Source organism: Prunus mume, linkage group LG8 (genome assembly GCF_029339155.1).
Source record: "Prunus mume cultivar Tortuosa linkage group LG8, ASM2933915v1, whole genome shotgun sequence".
Lineage (NCBI taxonomy): Eukaryota > Viridiplantae > Streptophyta > Magnoliopsida > Rosales > Rosaceae > Prunus > Prunus mume.
The window spans coordinates 2,663,462-2,686,721 of NC_142705.1; the positions used below are offsets into that span (position 1 = coordinate 2,663,462).

Here is a 23,260-nt window from a genome sequence, read left to right on the forward strand (position 1 = left end):
TGTTCTCCTTAAATAAATTGTATAGCCGCTCGGCTAGATCCATTAAATATATTATTTTAAAGGTATAGCCGACCGGCTATACGTTTAATTATATTAGGGTAATCACAAACAAGAAAAGTTGCAAAATCATAAACATACGTAAATTGGACGCCATGTAGCCACGGATAGAGACTCGAACTCGTAGTTAGGCGGCCTTGGCGGATCTAGGCTGCTCTTGGGAGGTCCCGGCTGATCTGGGCGGCCCCTAGGCGGATCTAGGCGGTGCCTAGACGGTCTAGGAGGATCTAGGCGGCGCCCAGGCGGTCTGGGCGGATTTAGGCGGCGCCTGGGCGGTTCTAGGCGAGTCTGGGAGCCAGGGCGGGTCGTGTCCTTTTTTGTTTCCAAATGAAGACAACGGAAGACCCGGCCATGACTTGATCTCTGCCTTGTATTCTCTGCGATACTTCAGAATCAGAGATGAGCTTATTGTCTATCAGTCGCTCTAGATTCTTCCTTCTTAAAACTAGTTTGACCTGTGAATAAGGATATTAATCTTCCCTTTTAATTAGGGGGTGTGTTTACTCTCGCCAACATTTGGTCTGACCTGGGTTTGTGTAAAATTACATGCAAAATAAAGAGAGGAAGAAAAGAAGAAGAAAAATGCACCAATTACTTTGCAGCTAATAAGAAGTTTCCTCGTCTCCGCAACTGCAATGGAGTCACCAACGTGTCAGCAGAAGAAACGAGTAATGGAGTCACCAACGTAACGTGTTTATTTTAAACTCGAATATGTTCTCTCTATTTGCTTATTGCACGTAATATTTTCCAAGTTGAGAAATAGAGCATGCTGAATTTGAAGTCCTTGAATCACATCTCATTGGTGTGCAGATCAGTTGAGAAATCCCTTGATTTCTACCAGAGTGTTCTTGGGTTCTTTCCAATTAGGAGGCCTGGCTCCTTCGACTTTAATGGTGCATGGTATAATTCTTGTGTGTTTTAACTTCTCTAGCTGTCATGATTGAGTAACCAAATATGAAAATGATCTTACATATAAGAGCAAGGGAAACCAAAAACATGAGGCATAAACAGATAATATATAAGCTGGCAGTAAAATGAAACTTACCCACCACATCACAGGATGATGAGGACATCTGCTTAAATGAAAACAGAAGAACTGGGAGCTCCCTTCTGTCCAAACCATAGAGAGCAAGTGCATCTCATCATCTCATAGCCATGCTGTTCGGTTTTGGGCTGCAAGGAGCACCCATTTCTGCAATTTCCCCATGAAGTCAAGGAGGAGAAGAAAGACAAAAATTGATGGCAATGGCGCATGTTCCAGCTATGTATTTTGAACTTAAAGGGGCAGATGAGCTCAAACTATTGCAGTAGAATAGAATGGCTCATGACTTGGTTCAAGCTCTTCAACCACTCTTTCTAAAACATAAATGCTTGCATGACAGCAACAAAATGAAATACAATACAAGCATTGATTTGATGCATAGAAAATTATAGGAAGAAAAAAAACACATAAATTGTGTAATTAGTAGAATATAATTTTAATTTTTACCATGGATGAATGCCTAGCATGCCTAACTGACAAGAGAATCTTCAATAACATACAAAGGTAAAGGTGACAACAAGTTTTCAATTGTTTCTCAAAAACAGTAAAGTAATTCCCAAGTGTGGATGCTAACTAACTACACCTCAGGTTTCTTTTTCTTCTTCCTCTTTAAGGAAATGAAATAATTCCCCACATTAGTCATATGAAACATGTTCTTTGCATCCAACATTAATTTCTTACTTTCTCTTAACTGTTTCATTGACTTTATTCATCACCTACTCTGACTCTCACTTCAATTTAGTATCCTATTGAATACGCACTATTCAATCGTTTTCTTTTACGTCGTGTTTGGTAATTGGGATTGAATTGGATTATTTATTCCTCTAAAACCTCACAATCATGCAGTTTTTTTCTGTCTCTTTCTCTGCTAGCCTAACCAATTTCTATCTACTTAAATTCCCTTCTGCTTGAAATGTTGATGTAGCAATTATTTTTGAGTTGCTTTGAGTGGTAATATGGATGGTTTGGATTATTTAAGAAACCCACATTCACCAAAATTTCAAATCTCAGGTCCTCAGGTCCTCACGTCCTCACGCACACATCACACACACTGTTCATGAATGTATGAGAATGAGACTTAGGGCTCCCCTTGCTTCAGGACCCTCTCACTGAAAGGTCTGTTTGTTTAGCTTTTAGCCCGCAAATGTCCTTTGGATATGGGAGCCTGACTGGTGAGTCATGGAAACAACCAGAAGACAAAGCAATAATACAGCAAAATGCAAGTTACATACAGCCGGACGGCTATACTATTTAAATATATTATTTTGACGGTATAGCCGAACGGCTATACATTTTGTATATATTCGAATATTTTAAAGGAATAGACGGGCGGCTATATTTTTGGATATACTCCATCCAATCTCATCTCCTTAAATGTAACATCATTTGGACATACTCCATCCAATCTCATCTCATTAAATAGAGAGATGGCATCTTCTTCGTCTATTGAAATCATAGTTGGCCAAGACACTACGTTGCGATCATTCATGCATTGAAAGACTAATTTTGCATCTTCAGTCACCTCACACTTTGAATATGTCGAGATCAATACATTACAAACTGAAACATGATTTCCATATCCTGATTTAATTGTCAAGCCATGTATCTGTTTCCCAAGTTCTAAATTCATTTCATGACCGCAAGCTGAAACTGCACTAGTAAATGAGACATGATCTAACCCCATCACTTCTCCCACCATCTCAATAAAGACAAAAATCGCCTCAAGCTCATGATTTCCCTCTTGAGAGTAACCTGATAGTATTGCATTCCATGAAACCAGATCCTCATTCGCCATTTCATCAAACACAATCCTAGCTTCTACTAACCGCCTCTACCTCGAACACATACTTATAAAAAAACTTCACCATCTAAACCAGACTTAAATATAAGAGAATGCAGCTGTAATCCAAATAGAAAATCTTCATGATCCGCACAAAAAGCAAGAATCGTAGTTTAAGTCACTGGATCAAAAACAACTCCATTAAAATTCATCCTAAGAGCAAAATTCAATGCACCTTCACTTGTTCGAAACCCCGAAAGAATAGTATTCTAAGAAACTATATCAGTATAGCACAGTCTCAAAGATAAGTAAGGGACCATCAAACTGGCCAGCTTTGGTGTACACGCTCATCAAAGAATTTGAAACCGTAGTATACAAAGCAAACCCAGAAGAAACTGCAAACCCGTGAATTTGGCATCCGGGTTTGGGGTCCCCTTGACAGGCCTTGATAGCAAGGGTAACGGTATTTTCATTGAAGTTGCTTACAGAACATGTCAAGGGCTCTAAGGGTAACGGTAACTTCATCGTGTTCATTTCTCTGTCTCTTCATTTCACTCGCGCACCACATTCCTCTGCGAGTGCAAACTTCGTCTGTCTTCATTTGGAACAAAATGGAGGCGAGACCCGCCAGAAACCTAGGCGCCGCCTAGACCTAGCCGCTAGGCACCGCCTAGACCCACCCAGCCGCCTAAGAGCCGCCTAGATCCGCCAGGCCGCCTAGGAGCCGCCTAACTCCCTTATAGCATCGAGTTGTTATCTTAGTGGAGATTTCAATAGCTGAATGACATTTGATGGCTTTCGTAGAGAGAGTCCAATCCAATCCAATCAACGGGCAGTCTAAATGAAAGAAAAACAATCGAAGCTTGAGTTGAGAGGAGAGAGAGAGGCTCAAGACCGAGTCTTTGAAGCTTGGAAGCGCTTATGGAGAAGCAAAATGGCTGTGGGTGCGAGTGCCGCGTATAGTACCTTAAAATATTCGAATGCATTCACAGCGTATAGCCGAACGGCTATACCGTCAAAATACTACATTTAAATAGTAGAGCCGAACGGCTATACTGTAAAATATTCGAATACGTTCACAGCGTATAGCCGGACGGCTATGCCGTCAAAATAATACATTTAAATAGTATAACCGCTCGGCTATATAGTATAGCCGCCCGGCTATAGTGAACTTGCATTTTGCTCCATTATTGCTTTGTCTTCTGGTTGTTTCCATGACTCACCAGATCTTGATGGTTAATTTTCACTCAATTATATGACCCTTTTGTATATGCAACCTTTCTTTTTCCTTTTTATTATAAACGTTAAACAAGTAGATTATAGGTGATGATGGGCAAAGGGAACCCATACATGACCTTTTGTTATCTTTCACATCAAAACTTCATTTGTATGTTGCCTCAAGATGAATTTTCTTTCTTTTTTTTTCCTCTTTTTTTTTAAAAAAATTTGGCTACAGAACTTCTTAACCATTATGAGTTACTTTTGAAGTTTTACATGTACAGATTCAAGCCTTCAAATTGAGGGCCATGGGAAGGAGTCCATTTTCAGTGTTTTTGCCTCCCACATGTTCTCTCTCAAAATTTTCATCTCTAATCCTAGACATTTTGCCATTCTACATATCTCCCCAGACTGTGGGTGGGATGTATCACCTGATGAAAACCCATGCAGATACAAGGAACCATCAGCATCACCAGTATCCACCTTACTATATCCCACTTAACCTTTCTCACTCCTTTATCTCTCATCCCTTTCCTAACTTTTGCTACCATTTCCCAGTCCCCTTTCTCAGCATACAAAAAGATCATTTTCGTAATCTATATACTGATCAGGCATATGTATTAGATTATAGATATTGGTTTGTACCAGCACATTGGCACGGGGTGTAAACCTTCTAGGTCATCATCTGGTCATTATTAAGGTAACGCAAAATTTGTGCAGTATCTTTTTCATTAATTTCTTACTTTCTCTTAACTGTTTCATTGACTTTATTCATCACCTACTCTGACTCTCACTTCAATTTAGTATCCTACTGAATACGCATTATTCAATCCGTTTTCTTTTAAGTCGTGTTTGGTAATTGGGATTGAATTGGATTATTTATTCCTCTAAAACCTCACAATCATGCAGTTTTTTTCTGTCTCTTTCTCTGCTAGCCTAACCAATTTCTGTCTACTTAAATTCCCTTCTGCTTGAAATGTTGATGTAGCAATTATTTTTGAGTTGCTTTGAGTGGTAATATGGATGGTTTGGATTATATAAGAAACCCCACATTCACCAAAATTTCAAATCTCAGGTCCTCACTCACACATCACACACACTGTTCATGACTGTATGAGAATGAGACTTAGGGCTCCCCTTGCTTCAGGACCCTCTCACTGAAAGGTCTGTTTGTTTAGCTTTTAGCCCACAAATGTCCTTTGGATATGGGAGCCTGACTGGTGAGTCATGGAAACAACCAGAAGACAAAGCAAAATGCAAGTTACATACAGCCGGACGGCTATACTATTTAAATATATTATTTTGAAGGTATAGCCGAACGGCTATACACTTTGTATATATTCGAATATTTTAAAGGTATAGACGGGCGGCTATATTTTTGGATATACTCCATCCAATCTCATCTCATTAAATGTAACATCATTTGGATATACTCCATCCAATCTCATCTCATTAAATAGAGAGATGGCATCTTCTTCGTCTATTGAAATCATAGTTGGCCAAGACACTACGTTGCGATCATTCATGCATTGAAAGACTACTTTTGCACCTTCAGTCACCTCACACTTTGAATATGTCGAGATCAATACATTACAAACTGAAACATGATTTCCATATCCTGATTTAATTGTCAAGCCATGTATCTGTTTCCCAAGTTCTAAATTCATTTCATGACCGCAAGCTGAAAACTAGTAAATGAGACATGATCTAACCCCATCACTTCTCCCACCATCTCAATAAAGACAAAAATCGCCTCAAGCCATGATTTCCCTCTTGAGAGTAACCTGATAGTATTGCATTCCTGAAACCAGATCCTCATTCGCCATTTCATCAAACACAATCCTAGCTTCTACTAACCGCCTCTACCTCGAATACATACTTATAAAAAACTTCACCATCTAAACCAGACTTAAATATAAGAGAATGCAGTTGTAATCCAAATAGAAAATCTTCACGATCCGCACAAAAGCAAGAATCGTAGTTTAAGTCACTGGATCAAAAACAACTCCATTAAAATTCATCCTAAGAGCAAAATTCAATGCACCCTCACTTGTTCGAAACCCCGAAAGAATAGTATTCTAAGAAACTATATCAGTATAGCACAGTCTCAAAGATAAGTAAGGGACCATCAAACTGGCCAGCTTTGGTGTACACGCTCATCAAAGAATTTGGCATACGAAGCAAACCCAGAAGAAACTGCAAACCCATGAATTTGGCATCCGGGTTTGGGGTCCCCTTGACAGGCCTTGATGGCAAAGGTAACGGTATTTTCATCCATGTTATTAGACAAATGCAGTTGAAGTTGCTTACAGAACATGTCAAGGGCTCTAAGGGTAACGGTAACTTCATCGTGTTCGTTTCTCTGTCTCTTCATTTCACTCGCGCACCACATTCCTCTGCGAGTGCAAACTTCGTCTGTCTTCATTTGGAACAAAATGGAAACCTAGGCGTCGCCTAGCCAGACCCGCCGCTAGAGCCGCTAACTCCCTTATAGCATCAAAGTTGTTATCTTAGTGGAGATTTCAATAGCTGAATGACATTTGATGGCTTTCGTAGAGAGAGTCCAATCCAATCCAATCAACGGAGCAGCCGAAATGAAAGAAAAAAAATCGAAGCTTGAGTTGAGAGGGGAGAGAGAGAGGCTCAAGACCGAGTCTTTGAAGCTTGGAAGCGCTTATGGAGAAGCAAAATGGCTGTGGGTGCGAGTGCCGCGTATAGTACCCTAAAATAGTCGAATACATTCACAGTGTATAGCCGAACGGCTATACCGTCATACTCTTGATCGTATAGCGCGGCTATACTCTAAAATATTCGAATATATTCACAGCGTATAGCCGAACGGCTATACCGTCAAAATAATACATTTAAATAGTATAACCGCTCGGCTATATATTAAAATATTCGAATACATTTCCATTGGTATCGCCGCACGGCTATACCGTCAAAATAGTATAGCCGCACGGCGATAGTGAACTTGCAATTTGCTCTATTATTGCTTTGTCTTCTGGTTGTTTCCATGACTCACCAGATCTTGATGGTTAATTTTCAATCATTTATATGACCCTTTTGTATATGCAACCTTTCTTTTTCCTTTTTAATATAAACGTTAAACAATAAGATTATAGGTGGTGACGGGCAAAGGGAACCCATACATGACCTTTTGTTATCGTTCACATCAAAACTTCATTTGTATGTTGCCTCAAGATGAATTTCCTTTTTTTTTTTTTTTTTTTTTTTTAAATTTGGCTACAGAACTTCTTAACAATCATGAGTTACTTTTGAAGTTTTACATGTACAGATTCAAGCCTTCAAAGTGAGGGCCTTGAGAAGGAGTCCATTTTCAGTGATTTTGCCTCCTACATGTTCTCTCTCAAAATTTTCATCTCTAATCCTAGACATTTTGCCATTCTACATATTTCCCCAGACTCTGGGTGGGATGTATCACCTGATGAAAAGCCATGCAGATACAAGGAACCATCAGCATCACCAGTATCCACCCAACTATATCCCAGTCCCCTTTCTCCGCATACAAAAAGATCATTTTCGTAATCTATATACTGATCAGGCATATGTATTAAATTATAGGTATTGGTTTGTACCTACCAGCACATTGGCATGGGGTGTAAACCTTCTAGGTCATCATCTGGTCATTATTAAGGTAAGGCAAAATTTGTGCGGTATCTTTTTCATTTGGTTCCTATATTCACAAAGGTTTCTAGCATGAATATATTGCAGCAGCTGTTCTTCAGGACAAATTTACGTAAGTGTTGATTCTCTTGCAGTTGCAGGGAACATAATATTATGATGGGAAAACAAAGAGATATGTTGATTTTCCAATATCAATCACAGATATATTGCAAATGATGGTTTTGGTCACACATGACTGTATAGAATAAAAAATGGAAGAAAAAAAAAATGTGAAACAGATTACATGCTTTTCTCCTTTTATAATCAACAGTTGCTCAGATTCTACAAGAAATATGGGAGTAGATGTCCATCACAATCCGCCGGCGCCTAACATTTTCATTGCTGCTGTGACAATGATCCTCTTGTACTTAAATGTGCGGTGAAGACACAAGTTAAAAGCCTTCGGTTTTTATTATTTTGTGTCCTTAGTATTTGATTTATTGAGCCTGTACAAAATCTTACATGAGCATAGTTTTCTACAGATGTTTAATCTAGCTTACTATGGCTTGGACAATACTGAACCTGAGTTTGATACAAAGTGGATAAGGACCGCTTAGATGATCCACATGTCAAAGCCAATCTGCTATTTCAGGTCAGAGAACGTTGTCTTGTTTTGCTTTTTAGTTCTCTCATCGTTTTATTCTCTTACTACCACGCATGAATTCTGCATTCAGCCACATTTCTCGCAGCTAGAATTACCAATCAGTAATTATGTCACAGACTTGAAGTCAGTATTCGATCAAAGTACACGAATCATCCAGGCCATGACAGATATATGTGCTAAAAGTGGGTGGATTTTAAGCTCAATTACTCGCATGCATCCTCTGCGAATGGTCGTGCAGGTATTCTTCTTAGTAGATACAATTCTGACTTCTTAGTAGAAGTACTTGACTCGAAGTTCATAAAAACATAAAATTTAATACAAATCAAACATCAAAAGATTTCCTAGTAACACAACAACTCCATCACACTGAATATGCATTTCCTAGTCAAAGCCTCTGAAGGCTCCCACTATTACAGTCCGAAGAGGCCCATCACACAGAATATGCATTCGAAGATAGCTTAGATAAGGAGTTTCTCAATGGCATCCTGCAGTTCATACATAAAATGTTCAGAATGTAGGACCAAATCCAAGCACTAAGGAAACCTGAAACATAAATTGCAGATTAAAACTAGAACGAAGAGTACCTTGAGCTGTTGTATTTGCGACTTCAATTGACTTCCCTCATTGGAAGTCACAGAACACGCAATGACAGGTCTTGTGACACCACAGGCTCGGCCAAGTGCTTGCTTCGAAGGGACAAAAACGTAGGGAACATTCTGCCAAATTCAAATAAAACACTTGTAACGTGCTTTAAATTGATTAAAATCGCTAGGAGAATCATCAAAGTAAAAAGTAAGGATTTTGAAGCTTCAACATAATAAACTAAAAAATCATGAAGAAATAAACATATAATACTATCTTGGGCATGGTCTTTCATGTCTGCAACCAATAAGCCCTGTTTACTAAAATGCTTGCACCAAATGGGATGCACACTGTCTAACCTTCAAATAGGCGATTAGGTGCATCTATGTCCAGCCATAGACCACAATCCTACCAACTAGGGTAAATACCTAACGAGTCTGGTTTGGGTCAAATATAACACAAACCGTCCCTCTATATAACACAAAACAAGTACGCAATCAAACACAACCAAAGGGGTAATAGTTCTCTCTCACTTCATTTTTGCGTGTAAAACATCAAACACTTGGAAACTACAGTGAGTAACTCTTAACAGACGATAACGAATCGTAACAGGACAGACAATGAGACTAAAAGGAAACAATTAATACACAAAAGGTGAGCAAAGAACTCGAGTATCTCTTTGTGAAAAGCAGCAATAGTTGAATTTATTGAACTATCCTCAGATGAGAAAAACAACTCAACACTCTCCCATCATCCAATAGGAAAAAAAAAAAAAAACCATGTCGCAATCGAAGAATTAACGCATTTATGACACTAAAATTTCAGTGCCATAGATGTGTTACAAGAATGATGAATAGTACCTTATCTTCAGCCAACAGGGGAAGGTGAAGAAGAATCTCAATCGGCTCAGTGTCACAAGCCATCACTACGAACTCAGAAATACCCCTGTTGAGGGTCTTAGTCGCTGAAAAAAAACCCATAAAAAAATGTTGAACTCTATATAATTCTGACTCTATAAAGAGAGACTGCACAGATAAAAAAAAGAAGCAGGTAGCCATGGCATTGAAATATGAGCATTTAACGTACCTTCATTGGCGCCCTTTTTAAGCTGCTTGTAGTTAGCTGCCTGTTGAACCAGGTCGAGTATTGTAATCGTCAGCTGCGCATCGGCCAAAGGGTACGCTTTTGCGTTCACTGCCTCTCCTGTCTGCAATTACATTCATACACGAACAAATTAATAAACATGCAAATCACGAACACAGTCAATCAACCATGCTCAAGCTGAAAACAAAGATGAAGAGCAAGATACTACCATTGTGTGGTCGAATTCGTGGGAGCAGAGAGGCTGCTAGGGTTTTTAATGCGATATAAATTAGGGTTTAAGAAGATGCATTGCCGTCTACTGAGGGATTTTATGGGCCGCCGTAATTTACACCGACTATTAATCACCGGGTTGCTCTAGCCCGTTATGTATAAGTTGGGCTAAACCTTCTGTTTTATATTAATAATTAGTCTTGGGCCTAGAAATGTGTCTCTTATAATGTAAAAAATAAAATGTGTTATTAGGATCGGTTTTGTTCAAGGTCCCTTCGTTTAGCTGAAGGAATTGAAAATTACATAGAATTCTAAAATAACGGAATTTAGATTTCCATTATTTCAATTTCTGTTTTGGATTTATGTATATCGGATTTTGTAAATGACATTATAACAATTGTGAAATGACTCATATTTTGGTGGAAATTAAACTCATGAATTTGATGCCTCAATTTTCTTAATTTTTCAGCACGTCATTTAATAAAGGGAGCTTCACTAATATACCCAAAATAGGAGTTGAAATTATAATATAAAAAAACCCCACGTGGAATACATTTTAGAAACACACCTAAAACTCATTTATTACATAAGAAATTGGTGTTAAAGTTCCTATAAATTACGTGACTGTCATTGATCAACTTAAAAGAAGCCCAACACAAAAAACTTAAATAGCACCCAAAACAAGCCCAACCCAATTTTATAAATTTAAAATAAAAAAAATAAAAAAACCAAACAATTCATTACAAACAAAATGTCTTGAAAACCATAGCTTCATTAACGTGTCATGTTGATTAATGACTATAATGTTCCATACATTTATTGTCAAATTGATTAATTGTTGTAATGTTCCAGTAGAGGGTAATAACACTATAGTTTACTGTCATGTTGATTAATGGCTATAATGTTCCAGTTTAGGGTAATAACATTGCTAGTTTCCTATGACATCTTATTTCTTATGCATGTCTACCCATGTAATGTTTCAGTCTAGGGTAATAACACTTCCATTTTAGGGTCATAACACTATTAGTTTCCTATTATATCCTATTTCTATTTCATGTTTACCCTGTAATGTTCTAGTTTAAGGTAATAACACTACTAGTTTCATATGATATCCTATTTCTAATGCATGTTTACGCATGTAAAGTTCCAGTATAGGGTAATAACATTACTATTTTGTAATGTTCTAATCTAGGGTAATAACATTGCTAATTTACTGTTATGTTGATTAATGGCTATAATGTTCCAATCTAGGATAATAACACTGTAAGTTTACTGTCATGTTGATTTAATGGTTGTAATGTTTCAATATAAGGTAATAACACTGCTAGTTTCATATGACATCATATTTCTAATGCATGTCTACCTCGTGTAATGTTCCAGTCTAGGGTAATAACATTGCTAATGTTCTATGACATTCTATTTATACTTGTAATGTTCCAGTCTAAGGTAATAACACTGCTAGTTTACGATGTTGATTAATGTTTGTCTTGTTGCTATTTCTAATAAATGTCCACCAAAGAAAAGACAAAAGAACAAACCAAACCAACTCAAAACAAGCCGAGTCCAGATTGTTAATACTATCATGTCATAAAAGTACATTGTTAATATTTTGTCATAGAAGTACATAGTTAAACAAAAATGAGATCCATAACTGAAATAGTAACAGAGGATAAATCAATCATCAAAGCTTAAAACACATTTTGAAAATCAACTAAAATATGAAGAGAAACACATAATTGAAGCAAAAGATCAAAAATCTCAAGTCAAAACCAAACAACGACGACGACAATAAAGAGGACGATGATGACAACAACGACGTTGTGAAAGAGGAGTAGAGCTCGAATATGAGAATGAAGAATATAGTTGAACATGAGATTGTGCTTCAATGGAAGCTGCTCTTGCTCTAACACCAAGAAAACACTAGCGAGAAAGGAGAAAATAAATCAGATTTGATTTTTTGGCAGATTTGGTTTTTTGGCATATTTAATTTTTTTGGCATATTTGATTTTTTTGGCAGATTTGGACAAATCTAGTTTTTTGGTAGATTTGGGTAGATTTGATTTTTCTCTCTTAAATCTATAGTACAAGGGCAATATAAGTATTTTACACATACAAATAAACTAAACAATAGCTATTAAATTATAAAATTGACAACTGTCGATTTTTGGGGTTTTTTTTTTTGCGTGTTTATAGTTTTTAAATGGTATAGGGTTTCTTTGTAAGACTATGTCTAAGATTGGCTATATAACTAAATTTGTATTTAATAAATTCTACTCTTAAGTTGCCAAACAATGGAATTGTCAATTTCACCTTTTAAATTCTCGACTTTTAGCTAAATTTCGAGTTATTTTTCCTCATCTAAACAGAAGGTAAGAGTTTAAGAATGAGTACAAAATTAAACTCTTATATTCCGCGTACTCTTGTATTTTTGGTGGAAGGAACTCAAAATGTAGTTCCCATATTTTAGAGATTATTGTTTCCAAATGATATTTGGAAAGTTTATAAAACTTTATTGAGTTTCGTCCTAATTTAAATTGTAGTAACAAATCACCATGCTTCTAATTCATAATAAATTTTTGGGAGATTATGCTCCCACTCTCACAAGGGGGGAGACTCAATGTGACTCATATTGAAAAGGGTCTCGTCTCCTATGTGAGTATATTAAACTTGATGTCCAAATAGGTGACGTAGGGGGTCAACATTTGAGTTAGAAAATCAAATATCAATCTTTTTCAAACTGACGGTTCATTTTAGTTCGAAAATCAACCCAAAATGCCGATAAAATTGTAAGTTGAGTAGTGCCGAACCAAATCAATTATTATAATTCAATGCACAATTACTTTTTACTAAACATGTCACATTTCTATTGGAACTTGAAATATTTATGTTACTATGAGGTTGATGAAACCAAGCAACTAGGCATGATTTTTGGACAAATCAGATCATAATAAGGGGATTTCAATTCTAATCCAAACATATTCAGAATGAAAATTCTATTCCAGTTATGTTCCAAAAATAAATAAATTAGGAATTTCAATTTCCATTCTAATTCGGAAAACTCAAAATTTTTGGAAACTTTTGGAACTTACATATTCCGTTTTTGTTGTTGAAATTTCTGGAAACTAGCTACAAATTATTAACATGCCCAACCATTTGAAGAATTAAATTTGACTCAAAATTGAAAATTCATTCTATAAGCTTTTTGTTGTTGTTGTTGGAAGTACAAACTATAAGCTCAGAAAACTATTATATGCTTGTACTTAGAGGTTGTTATCCTTTAGGGAATAACTTGTTTATATCTATTTGGTCATCAAATTATATTTAGTTGAACATGAAATTCGAAAATTTTGGGAACCTCTAGATACATTCCAATTCCAATCCAATTTTTATCGGAATTTTCAGATTTTAGATGTCATAATTGATTTGGACTTGCCAAAATTGGAAAATTTTGTAACTTAATAGCTTGAAATCGGATTTTTCAATCCAACTTGCACCTGTACAAGCAACCGAACAACCCAAATCAAAATTACAGTAAATTGAACCCAGCCAAACCAATATTATTTGGTTGATTACGATTTGAAAATATGTTCAATTTAGTTATGAATTTGAGAGTATTTTCTGCACACTTGCACCTTTCTAAATGGAACCATACGGATGGTGCTCATCTTTAAGTGGCTGTGGCTGTCCAGTTGGCGACATATAATTTGACGGGTGACAAATTGTTGTTTCAACGCGGCACTCTCTCTCTCTTATTGTCAGATCCCCCGGGTTAAAATCAAAGATCATCAAACATTCACCGCGAAATCCTATTTTCTTTTGCAATTACAGACTAGTTCTGCAATCACTGCACCACCGCCACCGCCAAATTATAGTTCTGCAAAAACCAGACGACCACAGCATTTTACAACTACAACCCGTAAGCTCTAATGGGATGGTTCGGGGAGACCATGGACTCCGTCAAGTCCATTCAGATCAGACAAGCTCTCTCCCAAGCCCTCACTCTCGGTCTGTACAACCCCGAACCCATGTATTTTTTTGTTTCACTGCACAAAAGTTTTCTATTTGTTTCAATGAACTTACAAGAAAAAGAATAAGATTGCAGCTTAGGTGTTTGATATATGGTGCAGGCTTGATTGTCACGTCGGCATTGATTATATGGAAAGGGTTAATATGTATGACTGGGAGCGAATCACCTGTGGTGGTTGTGCTCTCTGAAAGCATGGAGCCTGGCTTTGCAAGGGTGAGTTCAATTCCCTTTTAAAACTTACTTCTCTTGCAGAAGAATTGTACCCAAGAGTTGTTTATGTGTCTAGGACTGTGTTGTCTAATCCAAAAGAGTCGCTTGAACTTAAAAGCATGTTTCAAGCTAAAACAAAAGTGAAGGGCCTGAATTTAAGTTTGGGATGCGGACTATGCATTGTACTTGGTTTGAGCAATTATTGTGTTTTAAAAGTAGTTGGCAATTGGTGTCTTGGTGATCGTTGGTGTTTCTGACTGTAAGAGTTGAGTGGTTAAATATTTTTCAGTTTTCTGAAATAGCTGTATACAAGATTTTGTCAAATGGTATATATACCAATGCGTTAATATAGTGGTCTATACCTAGAGATTCAGGTGCTGATTATTTTCGTTCAGAAAAGCATGTTTCTAGATTCTAGGTTATTCCAACATTCAGATGTTTAATAAACCACCATTATTCTAGTTGCATCGTATTCTTTCAGTTAAAGAAATGTTTATGAATGGTCCTTGTTGCCATTTGTGCATCTCTTCCTTTAAGAGTAGGTCTTGGGTCCACATCATGGAAGATGAGAGATTTGAGAAGTGAAAGGCTATCCGCTGTTGTGTAGCCCAATAGCATCTTATAGGTTATTGGTCTACCTATCAATATTTTGTTTAAAACCACTTTACCGTATTATCACCTGCGGTTCTACAAAGTTATGCCGCGGGGGGGCGGCTTTTGTTTACATCGTGAAGTGCTTCACTGTTACAGACACTCATCTTTGCTTTTCGTTCAATTTTTGGCATCTCATTTTACCATTAAACATGAATAAAAATATGTGCTTTCTTTTGCTCTTTTTCATTTGTTTGTTGACATAATGATGTCTTTCAGGGTGACATTTTGTTCTTGCATATGAGCGAGGATCCTATTCGGGCAGGAGAAATTGTGGTGTTTAATGTGGATGTATGCCCTTTTTATGCTATTCCTCCTTAAGTTCATTCATTTAAACTTTTTCTTATTTGTTTAATCCATTTATGAGCATCATCTAGCATGTTTTGGCGTTTATCGTATGTTTATTATACTTCATTTAATCTGAATTTTATGAAACAAGCATTGCATGATTAGCTTTCACTGCTGGAGGTTGGGTGCCCTTTTGGTTCATCAGTATAGATTACATGATTTGACAGAGAAGATTTGGCACTCGGCAATATCTTAGCTATGACATTTGGTTTCTTATTATTGTGTTGCTTTCATAACTGATGATAATTACAAAATTTTCTTTTGGGTCATACTACTGGCCTATGCATGCAATTTATTGTGTTTTCAGACTTGTAGTTGTACTTCTGCTAATATATATTTTTTGCTTTGTCTAGGGACGTGACATTCCAATCGTTCATAGAGTAATTAAGGTAAGAATCATGATTTAACCATCTGAGCAAAAGGGTGACCCTGTGACATCATAGCACCTCCCTTCAGCTTAGATGAATCTGTTTAATGTTGATGACCATTTTCTGTTAGGTTCATGAGCAGAAAGATACTGGAGAAGTTTATGTCCTCACAAAAGGTACTATTTTCTTTTCTAGGCAGATCCATTAGACCATTTAAATCTTTGTATTCCTGTCAATTATACAAATTTTTTGCTGGTCATCTCTTCTTATAATTTATAAAAGAAGAAACTGGAAAATAATAATAATAATAATAATCTTTAAGTCATTAGATGATGACATAGTAATTTGGGAAAAGTTTGAGGATTTAAATATGTTTCAGTATTTCAGTATTTCAGATTCTGAAAATCATTTTATAATGTATGATTTTAGTAACTGTAGTCTTCGTGTTTTTTTTTTTTTTTTTGCAGGAGACAATAACGACAAGGATGACAGGGCCTTGTATGCTCGGGGCCAGCATTGGTTGCAACGACGCCATATCATGGGAAGAGCTGTTGGGTATTATTTTCTTATATTTATCATTTTCTTTGAGCTGTTGGGTAATTTGTTTATATCTGTTAGGTAAATTGACAACTACCAAATACTAATGTAGAGATTTGACTTTTTCAAACAATCAGAATTGTTCTGGTTATGTTTTGAACATTTGATGCACCGAAGTCACATACAAACTAACATAAGGCTGCTTTACCATGGTCGATTCTGCATTATTTTCCGCATGAAGCTATCTAGTTTAATGGGTTGATGTATGTAAAATTAATTGTTTCTATGAAAGTTGGGTTCTACCTGGGACGATTGTGGGCTATTTCTGCCTCTTTGCCTAATCATAATATCGAGCCTGGATCCATATATACATATGTATTTGTCAATATATATATGTATCGTCTACTTTCATACATGCTGAAAGAGTGCCTTTTGATTTGTATTTGTATTTGTATTTCGTTCCTCTGCAGGTTTTTGCCTTATGTTGGATGGGTGACAATTATCATGACAGAGAGGCCTATAATCAAGGTTTGCTTTTATTGGATTTTAGATCATGCTGTGTGTATATAGCATCCTAAAGTTGAAGACATTCTTCAGATTTGTTTCTAATCGTGCATTAGTCAGTTACAAATAAATTTTTGACATTCTTCATATTAGAAGGCTCTTCTACGTGTAACTCATATGCCCATAAATCCTATGAATCTCAGAAAAACTGAGGAGAAAAAAAGCAATCGAATTTTTTAAAGGGTTTTTGCCCCCTACAATATGCCTAGGTATCTACAGCCTACAGCTGAGGCTTGGGACTTAACGAAATTAACAAGGTGTTTTTGTTCTTGCAGTACATTCTGATAGGGGCGCTGGGATTGCTGGTCATAACGTCGAAGGATTAGGGATACCAGTGTAGTGATACACATTTCTTTTCTGAAGCAGGGGAAGAGAGAGAGAGAGAGAGAGAGAGAGAGAAGCCAGTTGTAATTTTTGTTTTTCCTTACCTCCTGCCATATTGTAGCAAGGCATCAGCATCAATAATTCATCCTTATTTTGAAGGATAAAGAAAATATGAAGACTAATGAAAGTAGAAAAGTATTAGGCCATTTATCAATGTCGCAATCAATGGCACAATCAACTGGCTCATTATACTAATGAAAGAAGAAAGGTAAAAGAAACGAAGATTAGCAATAAGTGCCATTCTTCTACACTCGTGTAGCACAATTTGTCAATACAGAAATCATTTTTCCTTTATTTATGGTAAAAATCACATCTCTAGTGTATCTATGGCTCCTTGAACCGTGCATGTCTAATCCACAACATTTTATGTAGACTTTACAAATGGATGTAATCTGGATCACTTAAACTTAGATGCCATGCCAGTGCCACAAAACTCCCTCGGCGCATACACCAGCACAGGAAAAATTATGTTGAACATGATATGTAACATTAACAATAGCAAAGCTTACATACTAGCTCGTTGCATCCGTGATAATGCATGCATGGAAACATTAATTAAATCACAGACAATTTTATACAAAGTCATTGTGCATATATAAGACTAAAGAACAGAAAATGTGTGCAGGCGGCGGGCACTGTCAAGTTTTAATAAGTAGAACTTCAAAATTTGCAGCTATGATCCTTCCCTCGATTGTGCTCCATGCACCGTCCACGACAGGAAAACTGAAAGACTGGCACCTAACATGTAGTCTGCATGAAAAAACAAGAATGTAAAGCACTTTGTTACAATTTCGAAAACAAGGGGCATTTAAATTCCATCATGTAAAAGCCAAAGCACAACAATATTACATTTATAAAAATAAAAAAAAAAAAAAAAAAGTCAACACAAACATCGCAGCTGCAGGAACATGATAACACTAGATTGTTTTCGCAGAACATTATGCAAATCTTTCTTTCAATCATGTGCATATGTGATGCTATTCAGACAGGGGTAACATGGAATATTTTGAAGAAAGAAAATGAAAACAATCATTTTTGTTTCAAAGTTCTATAGTTGAAACCATAGATATGAGCAAACATATAGTTCCATCAAACTAGCAAACGAATCCTCTTGTCGTCAAGTGCAGCAGTACATTAACGAAAGAAGAATTGAGGTAAAAAAGGTTCTGCAATCAGACATAATACAAGAATTCATGAGAACACCATGCATATGAGATGGCTTTATATGCTGATTCAACCTTTCAGAACCTTAACTATCATATCTCTCAAAAGTCAGACTCCAAATTTTCACAAAAATATGTACGCCCACCGCACCATTTTCAAGTGCATATATACAAATTACTTTAGCAAGGGATCATATCTACGATAGTTTATAGCTGGAGCAACAGATGTATATCCGTAACCTGATCACACATACAACATTAGCTTGTGCGAAAGAAAAAGAAGCAGCAAAGAATCACTAATTGCACATTTCCTCACTAGTTTTATCCAGAATAGGCATAATTGTACACCATCTAAAAGAAAATATACCAGGATAAATGAGACACATTAAGCTGCCGTCTCAAACCGTTGCAACATGTCACAATGTGGTGTTTCACGAATAAATCCCCACTGGCGGCGCTGCAGCTCAAGCCGACAGTTCTGGGAAAGAATATTGAAGTATTCTCTCTCAACGCGTTGCTCTAGCGTGACACGCTCCGAGCTACCTGGCGGGAAATCTTGCTCAAACTTGGTTGACCTAACATAAAAATTAACACCCTTTTCCGTAGTAAAGCGGTATTCATAGGGATAGGACCTGGAAAGGGCATAGATAGGCTCCGAAGATGGCATAAAGTTGACAAGCAGAATAAGCAACACAGGCAACAACTGAATTAGAGTCCGAATATGGGACCCGCCAGAACCATGATCACCACCAGCCCTCTGTCCCATTCCGCCATGCCCAAAACTGAATCCACGGAACTGGGTTGCCGGTGCCATTCCTCCAAAGAAGAAGTTCCTAAAGATCTCCTCAGCATCAACATCCCCATCATAAAAACCATTAAATCCATGTGCTGCATGGCTGGAAGCACGTCTCTCGTAAACAGGCTCATCCGAGCCCATAACATCATATTTTTTCCTACTCTCTTGATTGCTAAGACACTGAAACGCCTTCGACACAGCCTTAAACGCTTCCTCAGCTCCCGGCGCCTTGTTCTTATCCGGGTGAACCTTCAAAGACAGTTTTCTATAAGCCTTTCGAACATCTTCAACAGTGCAGCTCTTTTCCACCCCCAAAATCTCATAGTAATCCTTCTTCTTCTTCAGTTGCCTCACAATCGCAATCTGCTCCTCTGTGTACGCAGCAGCTGGTGATACTTTAGAGGATGAAGATCCATCAGTTCGACGGAACTCTTTGGCGAAGCGAGGGTTGATCGGACGGCTTAGCTGAAGCCGACCCAGATGGCCCATTGGCAGACCCGCCAGCATCTGAACCGGACTGAGGATTGGAATTGCCCTCAATCGACGATAAGAGATCGTCGATGGGTAGCGTCGGATCGAGACGTCGAGCTTTAGTTAGGAATTTTAGGGCACGGGTTCGATCCCCAGCTTCCAAAGCTTCTTTCCCAATTTTGAAGCATTTCAAAGCATCGTCTTTGTTTCCGTCCATTTCAAAAACTTTCACAGAAGACAAAGACAACCAATCCCCACAAAATAATTCCAAGAAAACTAAGCCGATAAGGAACCACTATCGAGTTTCAAGAACACGCAACCCATAAAAAAAAATCGATGCTTGAATCAGAAATTGAATTCTGTTTGCTGAAAATCGCCAGAATAAAGAAAACGACTAAAGCAATGAACTTGAAACAATTCTGGGAAATTTGACTTACGAACGAAATGGATCTGAAGGAGACGTATTATAGGGATCAATCAATTTCTGGGAATTGGAAATTTTGATCGAATTAGGGTTTCATTGTACGCGGGATTTGGGGCACACTCCGACACGGTTGGGATTTTGGGAAAGAGTGATTTAGCGGAAGTGAAATTCTTGTTTTAAAGGACGTGTTTGCGTGGCAACGGTTGAAAAGTCGTTACCTGTTTTTTTTTTTCGTTATGTTAAGCCCAAAATACAGTAAGGGCAAGGCCCAATATACGATTGCCAAACAAAGATAAAAGCCCTATTACCCCAACTCTAGGTTTTTACAAATATAGGTCACGCAGAGAACGAAAACGTCGGCGTTTGGTCGTAATACATAAACCCTGGGGGTTGCTCGTTCTCTTCTTCTTTAGCTTTCAAGTCCCGAGCTGTACAACCAAAGAGGTCGCAGTAATGGAGACCCCGAACCAGATTCAAATCGACCTTGGTAATCTCATGGCCTTCGACCCTCATCACCACTTCCCCTCAGTCCCCTCCTCCAGGTTATTATTATTACAATTTTTTATAATTAATTATTTTATTTATCGTTTATATTTTGGTAATATTTTGTGTAGCACTGGGTTTGTGAATTTTTGTGTTTGAGAACTTGGTAATCTCATAACCTTATGATTGCGGTTGGTCCGATATCTGACCATTAAAAATGGTTTGTTCATTTGCCGATTTTCTTATTTTATTTATTTTTCACTATATTTAGGGAGGAATTAGTGAAGGAATGTCTAACAAAAGGCACTGAGTTGGTTCAATCGATTGCGGACAAACTTTTCAACTTACCTTCAACTGAAGACATAGATGGTCCCCTTGTGCAGTTGCCTCGTCCAGAAACTAAATTGCCCAGAGAGAAGCATGTAAGTCATTCCGCTTCGTTTCTTGATATGTATGATTGTACATATATTGCTTAACAATCTGTCATTTGAAAATAAGTGGAATGAAAGTTCTGAATGCATGGTTTCTTTTAAATAACTAAAACAATTAGAAAAAGAACTTACTTCTTAAGGGGTCTGAGGAATTCCTGTTACTTTTGATGCCCCTTCTGTGCTTCTAAATTATGGCACCCCTCATGCTAATTGGTTGACTAGAATCTTGGCATATGCAAAAGGGCTGTTAGTGCTGCTGGTTGTTTTCTGTAACTGCATTAAGAGTTTCTATTGTATTCTTAGCATAAAGACCTGACTGCCAATTGCATATTTCTTTGTTTTCTACAGCTTCCAGTGCCTAAACCTCCTACAAAATGGGAAGTGTTTGCCAAAGCGAAAGGTTAGCCATTACTGTACGGAGTTATATGAATGAAACAACTTTTTTATTTCCCCTTTTTTCCCCCTTTCCCCACCCCAAACCCAAAAGGCTCTGTTTGAGGTTTAGCATGTTTGGCTTTTTGGGCCTTGAGAAATCTAGTTGGATTTAATATTTTGGAAAATGGAATATCCACGAGCTGAACTTGTATGTGTTGGTTATATTATGTTGGGGTTTTTGCAGGTATAAAGAATCGTAAAAGAGACAAGGTTGCATATGATGAACCAAGTCAGTCGTGGAAACGTCGCTTTGGATATGATCGTGCAAATGATGAGAATAGTGTGCCTATCATTGAGGCGAAGATGACTGATGGTAGTTAATTCAAACCCTTGAGGCCTTCAGAAAAGTCATTATATTCTTTTTATAAGCACTGAAACACATGCTTTATTTTGTCGATAAGACCCGAAAACTTATCTTTGTGGCCATGGATTTCACTTTTTGCAGTGCCAGGGGAAGATCCTTTTGCTAAAAGACAAGATGAAAAAAAGAAACGAGTTGAAAAACAAGACAAAAATAGGTTGCAGAACTTGAAGCAAGCTGCAAAAGTTGGTGCTCTGCCAAGGTTTTGACCTTTTACTTCTCTGTGTTATTCAAAGCATAGATAGCTCATCACTGGTTAAACTAGAAAACCAGTTAGCAGCATACACATCTAATTGGCCATCTATAACAACAAATTCTGTCCTTTTAAGATCCAGAAAAACGTAATAAGCTAGCCTTTTTATTGTAAGTTCACACTTTGGACAAGTTTCAGAGATCTTATTATGTTTTTCTTGCATTGGAACACAATAACTTAAGTAAACTCTTTTTGCAGTCATGTTCAACTAGCTGCTACAAGGTTGCCCATAACGGGAACCCAGGCTGCACCTAAGAAGGTTACTAAAGACGAATTGGGGAATGTAGCTGGAATAGCAGCAACTGCAACAGCCAGTGGTGGAAAGTTTGACAAGAAATTGCCAGGCGAAAAGCCTTCTAAACATAAAGGAAAGTTTCGCAAGGTATGTATTCTCATCCTAGCCATGTACAACTAATTGTTGCATGTCTTGATAAAATGGTAAAGTAGTTGACCTTTTTTTCCGGCTTTTGCATTCAGTTTTTACCAGTTGTAGAAGGAAAGGGCAAACACTCGCAAGAGAAGGAGCAAACAGAGAAAGTTCTGAACAAGCTAATGTCTAAGAATTCCCATGAGATACTTAATGTTGATAAGGTTTAAATCTCTTTCGCTGGCCATGGTTTTTTCCTGCAGCATTTTATTTTCCAATTATTAACTGAATCTTTGTGACACAGGCTGTTAACATGTATAATGTCAAGAAAGACAAGAAACGAAAGAACAGACCGGAGAAGTCTCCAGCATCCTCAAGCAAGTTGAAACCAAAGAAGAACCTTCACAAGAAGCCATTAAAGAAGGGATCTTCAAGTAACAGCAAGGGAAAGTGAAGTTATTATTAGTGATGACAATGATAAGCTGTTGGAGTTTTGAAGTAGGTTCTACAAGTTTAATTATTTGGAATCAAAAGTTTTTGTGTAAGACTGCTTTATTTTTCAGGAGAAAAGTATTCGATCTCTCTCTCTCTCTCTCTCTCTCATGTATATCTACATATGTGTGTGGAAGGTGGAATTTCTGTGGTCTACATGTCCTTGGAGACATGGATTTCCAAGTTCATGAAATGTGTCCACGTGTAGTTG

At 37.4% G+C, this 23,260-nt stretch overlaps 3 protein-coding genes and 2 pseudogenes across 5 annotated transcripts; 2 read left to right on the top strand and 3 right to left on the bottom strand.

Moving 5' to 3' along the window:
• Positions 1-2,432: 2,432 nt before the first annotated feature.
• On the bottom strand, positions 2,433-6,471 carry LOC148914503 (pentatricopeptide repeat-containing protein At4g32430, mitochondrial pseudogene; annotated as a pseudogene).
• A 2,089-nt stretch (positions 6,472-8,560) lies between these two features.
• Positions 8,561-10,441, bottom strand: LOC103341057 (Ribosomal protein L7Ae/L30e/S12e/Gadd45 family protein). The gene is made up of 5 exons (XM_008244538.3): positions 10,283-10,441; positions 10,057-10,177; positions 9,831-9,934; positions 8,973-9,104; positions 8,561-8,873 (listed from the first exon to the last, which is right to left on the bottom strand). The coding sequence occupies exons 1-5, from the start codon at positions 10,283-10,285 to the stop codon at positions 8,847-8,849; spliced, it is 387 nt and encodes a 128-aa protein (XP_008242760.1). The 5' UTR covers positions 10,286-10,441; the 3' UTR covers positions 8,561-8,846.
• Positions 10,442-13,845: 3,404 nt separating this feature from the next.
• Positions 13,846-17,519, top strand: LOC103341056 (uncharacterized). 2 transcript variants are annotated; one of them, XM_008244536.3, is made up of 8 exons: positions 13,881-14,289; positions 14,412-14,524; positions 15,392-15,463; positions 15,874-15,909; positions 16,019-16,064; positions 16,356-16,443; positions 16,896-16,953; positions 17,265-17,519. In XM_008244536.3, the coding sequence occupies exons 1-8, from the start codon at positions 14,211-14,213 to the stop codon at positions 17,313-17,315; spliced, it is 543 nt and encodes a 180-aa protein (XP_008242758.2). In that variant the 5' UTR covers positions 13,881-14,210; the 3' UTR covers positions 17,316-17,519. The 2 variants fall into 2 exon arrangements, with proteins under 2 accessions (XP_088898745.1, XP_008242758.2); XM_089042619.1 differs by lacking the exon at positions 15,392-15,463 and having other exon boundaries at positions 13,846-14,289.
• A 126-nt stretch (positions 17,520-17,645) lies between these two features.
• On the bottom strand, positions 17,646-20,385 carry LOC103341055 (chaperone protein dnaJ 49 pseudogene; annotated as a pseudogene). Its single transcript, XR_016122629.1, has 2 exons — positions 18,904-20,385; positions 17,646-18,123 (listed from the first exon to the last, which is right to left on the bottom strand). The product of XR_016122629.1 is annotated as a chaperone protein dnaJ 49 pseudogene (transcript).
• A 204-nt stretch (positions 20,386-20,589) lies between these two features.
• Positions 20,590-23,139, top strand: LOC103341054 (ribosome biogenesis regulatory protein (RRS1) family protein). The gene is made up of 8 exons (XM_008244534.3): positions 20,590-20,769; positions 20,982-21,132; positions 21,490-21,541; positions 21,761-21,889; positions 22,022-22,139; positions 22,389-22,572; positions 22,668-22,781; positions 22,862-23,139. The coding sequence occupies exons 1-8, from the start codon at positions 20,681-20,683 to the stop codon at positions 23,009-23,011; spliced, it is 987 nt and encodes a 328-aa protein (XP_008242756.1). The 5' UTR covers positions 20,590-20,680; the 3' UTR covers positions 23,012-23,139.
• Positions 23,140-23,260: the final 121 nt, after the last annotated feature.

Bases quoted from the DNA above. Each gene is read 5' to 3' on its own strand.
- LOC103341054 (XM_008244534.3), top strand. From the start codon at position 20,681: ATGGAGACCCCGAACCAGATTCAAATCGACCTTGGTAATCTCATGGCC. The intron at 21,890-22,021 runs GTAGTTAATTCA...CACTTTTTGCAG, and splicing joins TGAGGCGAAGATGACTGATG to TGCCAGGGGAAGATCCTTTT. The intron at 22,782-22,861 runs GTTTAAATCTCT...TTTGTGACACAG, and splicing joins AGATACTTAATGTTGATAAG to GCTGTTAACATGTATAATGT.
- LOC103341056 (XM_008244536.3), top strand. From the start codon at position 14,211: ATGGGATGGTTCGGGGAGACCATGGACTCCGTCAAGTCCATTCAGATC. The intron at 14,525-15,391 runs GTGAGTTCAATT...GATGTCTTTCAG, and splicing joins TGGAGCCTGGCTTTGCAAGG to GGTGACATTTTGTTCTTGCA. The intron at 16,444-16,895 runs GTATTATTTTCT...GTTCCTCTGCAG, and splicing joins ATCATGGGAAGAGCTGTTGG to GTTTTTGCCTTATGTTGGAT.
- LOC103341057 (XM_008244538.3), bottom strand. The intron at 9,105-9,830 runs GTACTATTCATC...TGAATTTGGCAG, and splicing joins CCCTGTTGGCTGAAGATAAG to AATGTTCCCTACGTTTTTGT. The intron at 8,874-8,972 runs GTACTCTTCGTT...TATGAACTGCAG, and splicing joins CGCAAATACAACAGCTCAAG to GATGCCATTGAGAAACTCCT.